Genomic DNA, 14,931 nt, shown 5'->3' with positions numbered 1-14,931 from the left:
GAAACCATTTATTCAACATTTTCATATGAGCTAAACTGACTTTTCCTAAACCTTATTTTTATTGTCCTTAATTATTTGGATGGAGGTACGGAGTTATTGACACTGCTCTGTATATTTGACGTAATGCAATGGCCCATGTTGGTTAGGTTTTGTTTTTGGAGGGTTTTTTTTCTTATTTACTCCTTTTTTTGTAATCACTATGAGTTTGGGAGGTTATTATATATGGATTTTCATCTATTTGTATTTATACTTTAACCTATTAATTATGTATTCTCAAACTCTCTGTATCTGGGTTTCTCTTGTTTGTTTAAAATTAATAAAAAGATACAAAAAAAAGAAAAGGCAATGTTACAATAGTTATAGGGGATTTCAACACGCAGGTAGATTGGGAAAATCTGGATTAGTGCTGGATTACAAGAGGGGGAGTTTCTAGAATGCCTACAAGGTAGCTTTTTAGAGCAGCTTGTGGTTGAGTCCACTAGGGGATCAGCTATTCTGGATTGGGTACATGCATACATACATAGCTTGTCACACCAGACAGTCAGCCATTCTTGTCTGGAGCATAGTGTCAGAATTGGTCTCCTTTCGGATTAACCGGGTCACGGTATGAACATTCCTGACTCGACCCTTGTTTTTTACGAGGCTGAGTGGCTAGCTCAGCGCTCAACCCAGCACGGGTGGAAAGCATGGATTGGGTGTTGTGCAATAAACCGGAATTGATTAAAGAGCTTAAGGTAAAGGAACGGAGGCGGAGTTAAGATGGCGCTAAACGGTGACTCCTTTGCTTGCATCTTTGGCAACAGCTCTATTTCCATCTTTAATATCTTTGTTTTTCCTTTTCAGGGTTCCTTTGAAGACCCTGACCTGGAGTTACATGCTGACTTCGGTTCTTTGCGGGAATGGGACCCATTCTCGGGGTCTCAGGATCAGCCATTGTTTGACATACCAAGGGGTAGGTCTGAGAGGTGGCATAGTGTTTCGAAACCTAAGATCACGGGGCTCTGGAGACAGGTGGATCAAGGGTCGGTGTTATGGCAGGAGACGTGTGTCGTCGGGGAGGCTGGAAAATCTTTTGCTGTGGGCTCAAAGACCAGAGATCTTTGTGATCTTCAGGCACAGAGCTTGTAAAAAGTGACAAAACTGACTTTTTAACATTGTAAACCAACAGTTTGTTGTTATGCCTCCCGCTCACTTTGAAAATGGGGGACACCTCTCTCTTCCTTATTAGGGAGAGAGAGAAAACCTGTGGGTTGCTGAATGCCAGATGAATTGTGATAGTCTTTGGGGTAACTGCAAGGTCTGTGTCTCTGCTATCGCTTAGCTCATGCTTGTGCTCGGTACACTTTTTGTTTTGCTGGTGGGGGACGGGGGGATTGTTGCTGGCCGCCAGTTATGCGCTGGAGGGGGAACTGGGGGGGGACTTTGGGATTCTCACATTTAATTGTTGTTCATTCTTTCAGGCACTTCCCTGTTTTCGTGGATGTTTGGTGAAGAAAAAGCATTTCAGGATGTATATTGTATATATTTCTCTTACAATAAATTGAACCTTTGAACCCTTAGGGGAAAGTGATCATAATATGATTGAGTTCACCCTGTAATTTGAGAAGGAAAAGCTAAAGTCAGATGTATCAGTACTACAGTGGATCAAAGGGAATTACAAAGGCACGAGACAGGAGCTGGCAGAGTTGATGGTAAAAGAATACTGGCAGTGGTGACGGCAGAGAAGCAATGCCTGGAATTTCTGGAAACAATTCAGAATGCACAGGGTTATATGCATCGCAAAGAGAAAAAAGTATTCTAAAGGCAAGAATAATCACGGCTACCAGGAGAAGTCAAAGCTGACATAAAATCCAAAGAGAGGGCAAAAATGTGTGAGAATCAAGATAGCAGCGCGACGCAGCTTACAGCGGGCACTCTGGAGCTGATATGTAATTTGTTTTATTTGTTAAGCGGGGTGCCGTGCTCAATCCTAATCTGATGAAAAACAGATGTGGGAGCATGGAGGAACATCTGGAAATCTCCAGGAAGGCCCTCTTCATTGCTGCTGCTGCTGTGGAGTCCGGGTCTCTGCTGAGACGAACAGGCACCCAGTCCTTGGGGTCAAATTGCTTTTGGCCGTTGGCGGGGGTGTTTTAATACATTCAGCAGAGGATGGCGCTTGGAGAAGCTGCGCCGGAGGGATGGTGGAAGGCTTGGAGGTTCGATGGACTCAGAGTCTGCTGCGGTCGGGGCACTTCCACTGTGTGCTGTGTCTGCGAGGCTGAGTCCAGCAGCGCCGTGGAAGTCCACAGCGGGGGTACTCCCTTCTGCCGCCTGCGTGGGGTGCAGAGTCTGTCGGGACCCTGAGGACTTGTGGAAACTGTGTAGTGGTTTCTTTCAAACTTATAGTCTTTTAACATCTTTTGACTATTTTTACTGTGCCCATAGTCTGTTTTTTTTTAATCAATTATGCCATTGTTTGTACTGTTGTAACTATATGTTGTAACTATGTGGTTTTGTGCAGGTCTTGTAGCTTTAGTTTTTGGTCTTGTTTTGCCTGGTGGGTTTTGAAGTTCCTTTCCGGGGAACACACTAAGATGATAGCGTGATATTAATATGCAGCAGCCTCTCTGGACTCTGGATTGACAATAAACTTAATCTGAATCTGAATAGAGCAAAAATTCGTGGGAATTTAGAGGATTGGGAAGCTTTTAAAAACCAACAAAAGACAATGAAAAAGTCATTAAGAAGGTACAGATAGAAAATGAAAGTGAGCTAGTCAATAATATTGAAAAGGATATGAAAAGTTTATTCAGATACGTAAAGTTGAAAAGAGAGGCAAGAGTGGAGATATCAGACTACTGGAAAATGACGCTGGAGAGGTAGTAATAGAGGACAAGGAAATTGCAGACAAACTGAATAAGGACTTTTGCATCATTCTTCACTGTGGAAGGTACCAGCAGTGTGGTAGAAATTCCATAGATCTTGAAACGTAGGAAGTTACGATTACTAGAGAGAAGATTCTTGGGAGGTCTAAAGATAGTTAAGTCACCCAGACCAAATGGTGTACATCCCAGGCTTCTGAAAGAGTTGGCTGAAGAGATTGTGGAGGCATTACCAATGATCTTTCAAGAATCAGTAGCTTCTGCAATGGTTCCAGAGGACTGGAAAATTGCAAATGTCACTCCATTCTTCAAGAAGTGAGAGAGGCAGAAGAAAGGAAATTATAGGCCAATTAGTGCTTGGAAAGATGTTGGAGTTGATTATTAAGGATGAGATATTAGGGTACTTGTAGGCACATGATAAAATAGGCCGAAGGCCATGGTTTCCTCCAGGGAGAACCTTGCCTGACAAATCTGTTGGAATATTTTGTAAAAATTAACAAGCAGGATAGACAAAGGAGAATTGATTCATGTTGTGTACTTGGATTTTCAGAAGGCCTTTGACAAGGTGCCACACATGAGGCTGCTTAACAAGCTACGAGCCCATGGTATTACAAGAAAGAGTCTAGCATGGATAAAACAGAGGCTGATTGGCAGGAGGCAAAGAGTGGGAATAATAGGAGCCTTTTCTGGTTTGCTGCCGGTGACTCACAGTGTTCCGCAGGGGTCAGTGTTGGGACCAATTCTTTTTACGTTATATGTCAATGATTTGGATGATGGAATTGATGGTTTCATTGCAAAGTTTGCAGATGATATGAAGGTAGATGGAAAGACAGGTAGTTTTATAGAAATAGAAGCTACTGAGGAATTTAAGCAGATTAGGAGAATGGGCAAAGAAGTAGCAGATGGAATACAATGTTAGGAAATGTATGGTCATTTACTTTGGTAGAACAAATAAAGGAATTTACTATTTTCTAAATGGAGAGAAAATAGAAAAAAAACTGAGTTGCAAATGGACTTGGGAATCTTTGTGACAAACAAGAGAAAATCCGCAGATGCTGGAAATCCAAGCAAAACACACACACACAACACTGGAGAAACTCAGCTGGTCAGGCAGCCTCTATAGAAAAGAGTACAGTTGATGTTACGGGCTGAGACCCTTCTTCAGCAGGACTGGGAACTTCTGACTGCAGCAGTGAGAGATTGAAGATGTCCTCGAACACTCCTGCCAGTCGGTTGGTACAGGTTTTCAGAGCCCCACCAGGCTCTCCATCAGGGTCTGATGCTTCGCAAGGATTCACTCTTTCGGAAGGTGCTCTAACATCAGCCTCCGAGTGTCATGGTGTGTGCTGGTATTGACTTGGAGGAATGGCAGACTCCCATGTAGCAAAGGAAACAAAAGGCTATACATAAGAATACCAACAGAGAATTGGTGGCATGACCAAGTGACATTGTGAGACAAATCATTATAAACACAAGAACTCCATAAAGCACTAAACCAGAGTCCACTTTAAATAATCATAGAATGTGGAAAACCTGTGCTAGTGACAATTAACTTAAGATTAAACAGAAAGCACAAGGGCTTAACAACTCTGGTTAAGTCAACAATTAGTAAATGCAGGTACTCGAGAAACCTGGAATCTCAATGCTCTATGGCAAGCTGCAGAGCTCATGACACCAAGGCAGAGATTACAGGATCACCAGGTGCTGCAGGAATTTGCGCAGGTGTAGTTTTACTCTCTCTTAAAAGCATGCACAAAAAGCATTGAGTTCCTCTTGGAGTGAAGCATTACAGCCATTCATGATGTTAGGTTTTGCTTTGTAGGAAGTAATAGCCTACAAACCCTGCCAGAGCTGATGTACATGTGATTGTGTCTCTAACCTCAATTAGAATTGACTTTTTTTTTTGCCCTTGAAGTAGCCTTCTGTACCTGGAATTCTTGTATATTTCTGGATCAGATGTCAGGAATGCCACAGATTCAGCCAACAGCACACTACAAGTCCCCCTGGTTTTTCCACAGATTTTGGTTTGGGTATGTCAGGTATGTTCTCGAAGGCACACGCTCATCCATACAGGCTTTGAAGAAGTTGGTGACAACTGTGCCATATTCATTCAGACTTGAAAATGAATCCCAGAATATTGTCTAGTCCACTGACTCAAAGCTGTCCTGTAAGCACTCCTGCACCTGCCTTGACCCTGCTTTCTTGGTCCTCAGTACTGATGCTGTGGTGTTCAGTCTTTGCCCATATGCTGGGAGTAGATATACAGCCAGATGCTCACACTTACAAAAGTGTGAGCTTGGGATGGCACAGTAAGTGTTCTTGATAGTGGTATAGCAGTAGTCAAGTGTGTTGGCTGCTCTGGTTTAACAGGTAATATGTTGGTGGTAATTTTTCAGAGGCTTCTTCAAGCTGGCCTAGGTTGAAATCACCTGCAGTGATAGGCAAGGCATCATATCAGCATACAAGACACATTATCTGAACAAAAGGTGACAGACGGGAAATGATAAAGTGACAGAGTGACTGTTGGAAGAGAAAGTTTTCTAGATAGCAGGAAGTACTTGAGAAGACAGAGGTCAGTGACTGTCAGAGTTGGTTTGAGGTGTGGAGTGTAAGCATAAGGTGGCAGTGCATTGGCAGAATGAAGAATGCAGGGGGGCTGTGGAGAGGAGTAGTTGATCTTCCTATGTTTTTCAAAGGAGAAAATAGGGTAACATATGTGCAATGGAATCTTGTCAGCTCTTGTAGCCAGTCCCTTAGGATTCTAGATAAAACACTTTCACTCAGGCAACACACAAAGTGCTCAAGGAACTCAGCAAGCCATTGAGTCCTGCTGAAGGGTCTCAGCTCTAAACGTTAACTGTTTCTCTCCATAGATGCTGCCCGACCATCCAGCATCTTGTGTGATACCCATCAATTTGTCTTGATTCTTCTACTTATGCTAGGCAAATATTACACTACATTAGAGGTATTTAATGACAGCCAGGCAACCCCTCAAGTAGCATGAATGTGGAATGTGGGAGGAAGCCAGAGCACTAGGGAGTGGTCTCAGGATATGTGTTAAAACCGGATTGAACTCCGGTTACTGGAACTGTCGACTCTGCTGGCATCTCAGTCTTGGATCTACAGTCCATATTGTAAAAGTACTGATTACCCAACAGTGATGGTGTGAGCTGATTCTGCAAGGTTATAAACAAAAAATAAGGTAACTTACGCTAATTTTAAGAAAAAAAGGCTAATTTTCATCTGTGGGACAGAAATAACCAGATCTTCTTCTGTTTTCAACTTCAGAATGTTTCATTGTCATTATTTTCAGATATCGGGCAGGTTGGACAGCAGCCCGCAGAGGAGAAGGAAATCTCTGATTTCAAACCTCTGCTGTCTCGCGACCATACCCACCCATGGGAAAGGCTTTGGGAGTAAATCCCAAGGAAAAAATCTGGAGCTGGGGTCCTTAAGGAAGTTTGATGTTGTTTACAACTTCTGTCTGGCAACATCTGCGATGACACTGGTGCCAAGCTGCATCGGCACTTGCCCTTCCCTTGGACTACATCAGTGACTTGGAGAGGGGGAACCTGCGGCATGGGTAACAGCCAGTTCTTCAAATCTTCCCACACAGGCTTGCGTCCTGGAGAGGACGCAGTCCACCAGAGGTGCAAACCCATAATCCACTCGGATCGACGGCTGCCTACTACAAACTTTTGTAAATTTTCTGATACTAATCAGCTATAAATTTGACAGAGCATTGATAAAGTGTTCCACAAACATGCCTGGGATGATACCTTCTGCAATTGTCCTTTACTTTTTGCAGCCCCTCAATGTGAATCACGTTTTCTTTTTCCTTCCTCAGATGTTCAGAGGTTCTACTTGTCACTTTTCACTTCGTGTCAAAATTGGGCTGAACAAAAATAAACATGAAGATCTTGTAGCAAAAAGTTTATAGAACTAGAAGGTTCAACACAGCTGTGTTGCAGTAAAACATTTAAGATGTTTAATTAGAAAATATGGATGTGAGGAATAGACTTTACCCAAAATTTGCTCCAAAATGACTACCAAATTTAAGTTGCATTCATCTTAAAGCTAAAATCAGAAAGATGTAAATAAAACACTGCAGGATCTTAACAGGTCAGGCAGCATCTGTGGAGTAAAATAGATAATCAATGTTCTGGGTGGAGATACTTCTTATGAACTAAAAGATAGAGGGGAGGCAGCCATCATAGAGAGGTGATAGGTGGATTTAGATGGGGAGGGGTAATAGGTGGAGGATGAAGAGAGTTAATAGTGACAGAAGCTGTGAGGTGATGGGTAGAGGTGAAAAAGTGTTGCAGATTATGGAATCTGACGAGAGAAGGTGGAGCATGGAACAAATGGGAGTGCATAGGTGAAGATGTGTGTGAAGGAGTAGAAAGGAACAAGTTGATAGGGACTAGGCTGGGTGCCAGAAAAACTGGGTAGATCAGAAAGAAAGGGAAAGGAGACAGATGGGCTATATGCTACCCTGATACTAGAGAACTCAGTGTTCGTGGGGTCAGGGTACAGATTGCCTAGGTAGAATACGAGGAGATGTTCCTTAATTTAAGTTTGGCCTGATTCTAGTAGTGGAAGAGACCAAGGATGGATAAGTTAGTGTAACCTAGATTCCAGCATCTCCAGTTTCTACTGTTTCCTAGAAATCTGATGTTTTCTTTGCATTCACTGAAGATTAAACAGTTTTGAATAAAGTTTATAGACTTGAAACATTAACTCAGTTAACCATAACACGAGGTTCTGCAGATGCTGGAAATCCAGTGGAAAACTCACAAAATGCTGGATGAACTCAGCAATTCATGCAGCATCTATGGAAGGGAATAAGCAGTTGACATTTTGGGCCAAGACCCTTCATTGGGATTGGAAAGAAAGGGGTAAGAAGCCAGAATAAAAATTGGGGTAGGGGAAGGTCCTGCCTCCACATATGCTGAGTATTTCCAATCCATTCTATTTCTATATTAGGGTACATTCACTTTCTTTCTTGGATCATTGTAAAATTTTGTACTAAGCTGAAAGGTTTTGCTTCAGTGCAAGTATAAAACGCAACTGTGGTATTTATAGTTCACGATGTTACATTTGTATAACCTTACCCAGATGGTCATTGAAATCATTATAGTTGTTCAAGGTTAAAGTAGAACACAATCAATAGAAAGGAGCGACAATGCTGATAAGGAATAGCAATTGAGTTCACACCTTTGCAATTTCTCCCTTCAGCACATTAATCCTCCAAATTTGTTAGGTTTAACAAAAATACTAAATTGTTTTGCATTAATACATAGATATTTACATTAAGGAGCCATCTTGTAATTTGCACGGATAGGAGAGGGAGAAGGACTTAACTATTTTCAAATTCTTATGCCAAAAGGGCGACTTATTGTCAAAGAGACCTTGTGAGTTTTCATGAACTAGAGCATACAAATGTAACTGGGTGACCATCGGATGCTATTCATTATCGTTAAAGAGTGTACTCAGGGATCCATCTGGGTAATGCTAGAATAGTGCCTTTAAGTGGAGATGGTGATGTCATTACGCATGTGCGGGATAGTGGGGAGACCATTTTGTTTTCTGCTGAAGAAGCTGGCGGGGCATTGGAATTGAGTTCCTCCCAGAGATACTGGGTTTGGTGAGGAAAGGTGAGCATTAATTTAACATTGCATTTGCCTTCCTCACCACAGACACAACCTGCAAATTAACCTTTAAGGAATTCTGCACAAGGACTCCCAAGTCCCTTTGCATCTTGGTTTTTTTGTATTTTCTTTCCATTTATAAAATAGTCAAAATTTTATTTTTCCTCTACCAAAGCACATGCATTTCCTGACACTATATTCCATCTGCCACCTCTTTGCTCATTCTTTTAATCTGCTTATGTCCTTATGTAGTTTCTCTACTTCCTCAAAACTACTTGCCCCTCCATTTACTTCATATCATCTGCAAACTTTGCAATAAAGCCATCAATTCCATTAATCCAGTCATTGACATCTAATGTAAAAAGAACTGGTTTCAACACAGATGCCTGTGAAACACCACTAGTCACTAACAGCCAGTTAGAAAAGGCTCTCTTTGTTCCCACTCTTTTCCTCCCGCCAATCAGCCACTGCTTTATCATGTTAGAATCTTTCCTGTAATAACCATGAGCTTGTAGCTGTTGAGCAGCCTCATGTGTGCATCTTGTCAAACTCCTTCTGAAAATCCAAGTACACAGCATCAACCAATTCTCCTTTGTCCATCCTGCTTGTTATTTTTTCAAAGAATTTCAACAGATTAGTCAGGCAAGATTCTTTCTTGAGGAAACCATTCTGTCTACGGCCTATTTTATCATGTGCCTCCAAGTACACTGAGACCTGATTCTTAATATTTGACTCCAACACTTACCCAACCTCTGAGGTTGGACTACTGGGCCTATAGCTTCCTTCCTCTGCTTCTCTCACTTCTTGAAGAGTGGAGTGACATTTACAATTTTCCAGTCTTCTGGAGCAATTCCAGAATCCAGTGATTCTTGAAAGGTCATAAAACCCTCCAAGTAAGACACTTGCATGGAAGTATGGATCTAAATTCTAAACCTCCCAACCCATGAATGAACATTATTTACAATGACAAAAAATCTACAACTTTAAGGCTAAAGTGTTAGGTTTAGTTTAAGCTTCAAAGTAAGTTTATTCTCGAAATAGGAATACCATTATACAGCCTTGAGATTCATCTTCTTGCAGGTTCCCACAAAATAAGGAAATACAATAGAATCCACAAAAAAACAGACCCAACAAAAACAACAAACATCCAGTAATTTAAAAAGTAAACAAATAACACATCGAACATGAGCTGCAGCATCCCCAAAGTTGAAATCAAAAGCAACAAACTGACTTCTACGGATGGAGAAAAGAACAAGTGTACCACACACTTGGCAACTCAATGTGCAGACTATCTCATTTTCTCCTGTGGGGTGAATACGAGCAATATGGGATGACATATTTCAGATAGTATGTCTGATTTTTAAAAATACCTTTAAAGGGCATTACCATACCAGAAACCTTTGAACAAGTTATTTTAGTGCCACCTCTAAGGTGTGTTCCTTTAGAGACATGATACAATTGGCAGATAATTAAATTCTACATTTCATCCTAGCCTCTTTAAAAGGAGTACTTAAATCAGCTCAGGCAAAATCCCCTTTTACATTGTAGACTTAGAGGAGGCTTCTGCCATCAGAACAGTATAAGCGAACTGCCTCTCCTTTTGTGAATATTTCCTGAGACTAAATTAGAAAGTTTGCACAAGGTATGTTCTTGTTCCTTTTCTGGTTTTTATTTTTTATTTATTATTTTTCAATCACTTTTTAAAATGTTTCATGTTGGTACACAGCTGATAAAACCATTATGGTAGATGATATTCAATATATTAAATCCATTAGATAATTTCTGTATGTTTTATTATTATTTTCTTTCTACTTAGAAAATATAAAATCATTTATTTGATTATTTTGGATTATATTAGATTAGAGAACCACAATTTTTATTTCTTTTGAAATGCTTTCATAAGCTTAAAAGATCTGCAAAATGCCATTCTATAGTTTTATCTGTTTTCAAGAGGGGCTTTCTGTTCACTTTTCTGCTGACAATCACAAGCTCTCAACTCTGAGTGTGTTTTCTGTTTTATTACCAGTACCTCAGCCTTATGTAATTGTGGAGACCAATGCTCTTTCTGTTTCCAGCATTTACACTGATGTTGAGTTTAATTTATGGCACTTAGAAGAGCGTTAGCAAGTTTGGAGTGTGTTACACATTAAAACATTCTATTTCATGTCTATTTCTTTGCTACTGTTGACAGATCAATGTGGATGTTAGAATTCAAAGCTGGAAGATGATGGCAGCGAGTAATAACCGTAAAGCATTGGTATTTTTCTGGACTCTGATTCTGTGTTGTCCTTCATTGAACCGTAAGTAATGCAGCAAACATATGAAGCTTCTTGAAAATCTAATAGTACTGTTTATCGTGAGATTATCTTTAAATAAGGAAGCTGCCTAGAAGAGGTAGAAAAAGGGTCTCGACCTGAAACGTTGACTGCTCATTTCAACAGATGCTGCCCAACCTGCTGAGTTCATCCGGCGTGTTGTGTGTGTTGAGTTTAAAGAGCAGTATGTGAACAGTACACAATTTTACAGAACTTTAAATATTACAAATACCATACTCCTTCAGAAGTTAAAACTCAGTCACACAGTGGCATCTGTGAAAAGTGGAAGAGGTAACAGAGGCAATAGTGGTTATAATGATGGGGGGGCGAAGGCAAGTGTAGTTACGTTGCATCACTTTCAAATACCTCTTCTCAAATCTATCAAAAGTTCTGTGCACAGGCCCTTTGCCAAAATAAGGTATCTGGTCCTTTTATGTATGAATGAGGTAGAACATGGATGCACAGCATGCCTGAGCAGGAATTACTTCCCTGCCATTTCTTCTCTTGTCGTCCTTCTCCAACATATTCACATTTTGGGGTATTTTCACTGAGAAATACAACTAATGGGAAAAAGTGGTGTTGGCGAAAGGGTGGCACAGCTAGCTGAGCTGCAGCTTTCTGGTTCCAGCGACAAGAGTTCTATTTTCACCTGTGATATTATTGGAATAGATTCTCCTTATGTCCTTCCAGTTTTGCTCTGGGTTCTTATTTTTCCTCAACGTCTCGACCTCTGATGCTGTCTGTCTAAAACGGAGGCCATATGGGTTTCCTCTGGGTGCTTTACTCTCCCAAAATGCATACTGAATGTTTAATCAGCCACTGTAAATTACTCCCACTGTGTAAGTGATTGGCAGGATCTGGGTAAGTTGAACAAAACATATTAAGAGGAAAATTAGTTGTACTTACTTACTGCCCATTTTGCCATTGGTGCTTATGGCAGCAAGGAAGGTCCACTTTCTCTGCCGGAGTCCAGGGCTTCCTTCATCATGTCAGTAGCTTCTTCTTGGTTTTTACTACAGTCAGTCATGTATGCCCTGGGTGGAGACTCAGGAATACCATTACTCGGATGTAGGTTTCTTCATTGCTGTTTCCATCACAATTTTATTTTACCTGTCAGGGTTGTTAGCCCTGAGCTAAACCGACAAACCTGGAGAACTAGTGGACCACTCTTAGTGTGGCTTGTTTGGCATGGGTGACCGTACCAAGAGCAAAGTCCTGATTCCAGCCAACATAGCTCTCTGGGTCAACAAGGTTATGGTCCTCTTGAAGGGAAAATTAGTAGGGAATGGGATTACTCTGCAAGTTGGCAAAGACTTGATGTGCTAAGATATTATCAGGAAAAAATGGTATGAATGATCACAATGGCCGATGACAGAAATTAAACACCAAAAAAAATGGGATTCCTATATATCTGGTGTCAGAATTTTTTTTATCCTCCATTAAGACACATGATTGATGCAATTCCTTAGCAGCTGTGAGTGAATCTGACACACAAACAACTGTTAGAAGTTAGCTTCAAAATGAAAACTGCTTCTTCCAAAACTGTGATTCAAATCCCACCCCAGGGCATTAGTGCAAACATTTCGACAAACATTTTGGACTAAACAGAGTGTTGCTAAAACAACATGCCTATTTATTTATGTAAAAGATTCTATGCCATTTGATTTCTCAATTTACAATTATTTCATTTATGAATTTTTGCTTTGCTATTAGTTCTTTATTTTGAATGGCAGGGTGGAGAAAATGCCAAAGGAGGTGTTAGGGCGTTCCTTCCCTTCGCTCGCCTACAGGTCCCCTTGGGCAAGGTGTAGCACCTGCCTAATAACCCCCCCCACCCGCCCGATCAGGGTGACGTGAAGCAGTGGGAGCAGGTAGTGGGTGGTCGTAAGAGCAGCTGGTTCATATCACAAGTCCTGGTTATGTGACTACTGACAACAGGCAGATAATCTCTGAAAAATATTGACAATTGCTGTGGTCACCTGTCTTTTAAAGACACAGCCCTGAAGAAGGCAATAACAAACCATATCAATGGAAAAACTTGCCAAGAACAGTCACGGTCAAGGCAAAACCATGATCTCCTATGTCTACAACATGGCACATAATGAACAAATGAATGTTTAGTTCTCTGGGTTACACGTATTCGATTTACAAATCTGTTTATTGTCACAAGGAATAGTACAGCAATAGCACTTTCTATAGGAAGACAAAGTACCAAAGTAGCTGCAATTCATTTTGTGCAAACATTCCAATTTATGAAATTTTGCTTAATATTTTCCATGAATGCATCTCTTGTTTTGTAAATAAGAAAATGGTTGTATTTTAAAAGGGTGAATGAGGAGTGTTTGATGGTGCTGAGCCTGTACTCAGTGGAGTTTGGAAGAAGGACATGAATGGTCCATTTTCTCATTGCAACAAGGGCAGCACAGTGGAGCATCTAGCAGAACTGCTGTCTCACAACAGTTCCAGAGTTCCTAGTTCGGTCCTGATTTCCTGTATTGTCAGTGTTGTGTTTGCATGTTCCTTCCATGGCTGCATGGATTTTTCCAGTGTGTACTGATTTCTTCCCACAGTCCACAAATGTGTACTCTGGTAGGTTAATTGGCCACTGTAAATTGCCCCTAGTGTGCAGATGAGTGGTAGAATCTGGTGTAGTCGATGGGTATGGGTGAGATAATAAAATGAGATTAGTATAAATGCATGCTGGACAGTTAGTGTAGCTTCACACTGTTTCTCTGCAGTGTGACTCGATGACAACTGGAAAGAATAAAGCACTATGTTGTAATGCTCTTTCTAATAGATGATAGTCAGGAAATGTACTGTACAAATGAAAAGCTTTTAAAATGCCCCTTTTGTTGTGGTTCACTTCACTTTGTATGGGTGATGGATATAAATTAGGATCATCAGGACCAAATGATCAATGAATTAAATGCCTTGTACTGTCCTTTAATTGCATTTTATCAAGTGTTTATTCTTTTACTTTTGGACCATTGAAATTAGAATTCAATGGAATTCCAAATTGGAATTGGAACACTTTCCCAATTTAAATAATTTACTATAAAAAATTCCCAATTTATAACACGTTCTGGTATTTATATATTATACATATTTTATTTCATATCTGTGCTTGTAATTAAATTTTTACATTTTTGTTTATAATTGTTGAATAATTTTCTTTCGCCTGTCATGCCAACACACCAGAGCAAATTCCTAAGACATGTAAATGTATATGGCAAATAAAGTTGATTATAGATCCTTAAATATTGTGTGTGTGTGTGTGGCATCCGTCGGTCTCGAGAGACCATGGATCTGCGCCTGGAGAGTTTTGATTCAGCTGCTGATGGTGGTGCAGCGTCTGTTGTGGCTGTACAGGCCCACACAGGAGTGACAGTCTCGGTTGCAGCGATTGCATTTGAAGACGCTCTCCTCCAATGTTGCCTTGTTGTTGTCTTTTCAGCGAGCGCGCTTTTCCTCGGTGGCAAGCCTCAGTTTCTCTTCTCCTCGCTCCAGCCCTCTGTGTAGTTCTCGTCTCCAGCGTGAGCGATCGTTCGCGACATCTTCCCATCTTTTGACATCCAGTTCCATTGACTTCATGTCCCTTTTGCAGACGTCTTTGAAGCGAAGATGAGGACGTCCCCGTGCTCTCTTGCCGGTGGTCAGTTCCCCGTACAGTAGGTCTTTCGGAATCCTCCCATCCGGCATGCGATGTATGTGTCCCAGCCAGCGGAGGCGGCGTTGTTGAAGGGTGAAGAGGCTGGGTAACTGGGCACGGGTAAAGACTTCGGTGTTGGTGACTCGGTCGGTCCATTTGATGCCCAGAATGCGTGTCAGGCTGTGAAGGTGGAAGGCGTTGAGACATCGCTCCTGCATGGAGTACAGGCTCCTGGTCTCGCTGCCGTAGAGCGGTGTGCTGAGGACACATGCCCTGTAGACTGCCATTTTGGTGTTCGTAATTAGCTTTCTGTTCTCCCAGACTCTCTTGGTCAGCCTGGCGAATGTGGTGGCTGCTCGTCCTATCCGCCTGTTGATCTCGGAGTCCAGGGAGAGGCTGTCCGTGATGGTGGAGCCGAGGTATGTGAATTCGTGGACTACCTCCAGCTCGTA

The 14,931-nt window shown here is 41.4% G+C and overlaps 1 protein-coding gene across 1 annotated transcript in view; it reads left to right on the top strand.

Annotated features, from left to right (window-relative positions):
- The first annotated feature begins 14,884 nt into the window (after window positions 1-14,884).
- The window catches only part of LOC132379252 (dual oxidase 2-like), a 134,090-nt gene continuing 134,043 nt past the window's right edge, over window positions 14,885-14,931 (top strand). The window contains exon 1 of the mRNA XM_059946955.1: window positions 14,885-14,898. Within this exon, the coding sequence (XP_059802938.1) occupies window positions 14,885-14,898 (14 nt within the window). The remainder of the gene's footprint in view (window positions 14,899-14,931) is intronic.

The sequence above is a fragment of the Hypanus sabinus genome, chromosome 21, assembly GCF_030144855.1.
Source record: "Hypanus sabinus isolate sHypSab1 chromosome 21, sHypSab1.hap1, whole genome shotgun sequence".
Lineage (NCBI taxonomy): Eukaryota > Metazoa > Chordata > Chondrichthyes > Myliobatiformes > Dasyatidae > Hypanus > Hypanus sabinus.
The sequence above is the reverse complement of the archived record's forward strand: the minus strand, read 5'-3'. Positions and strand labels throughout refer to the sequence as shown.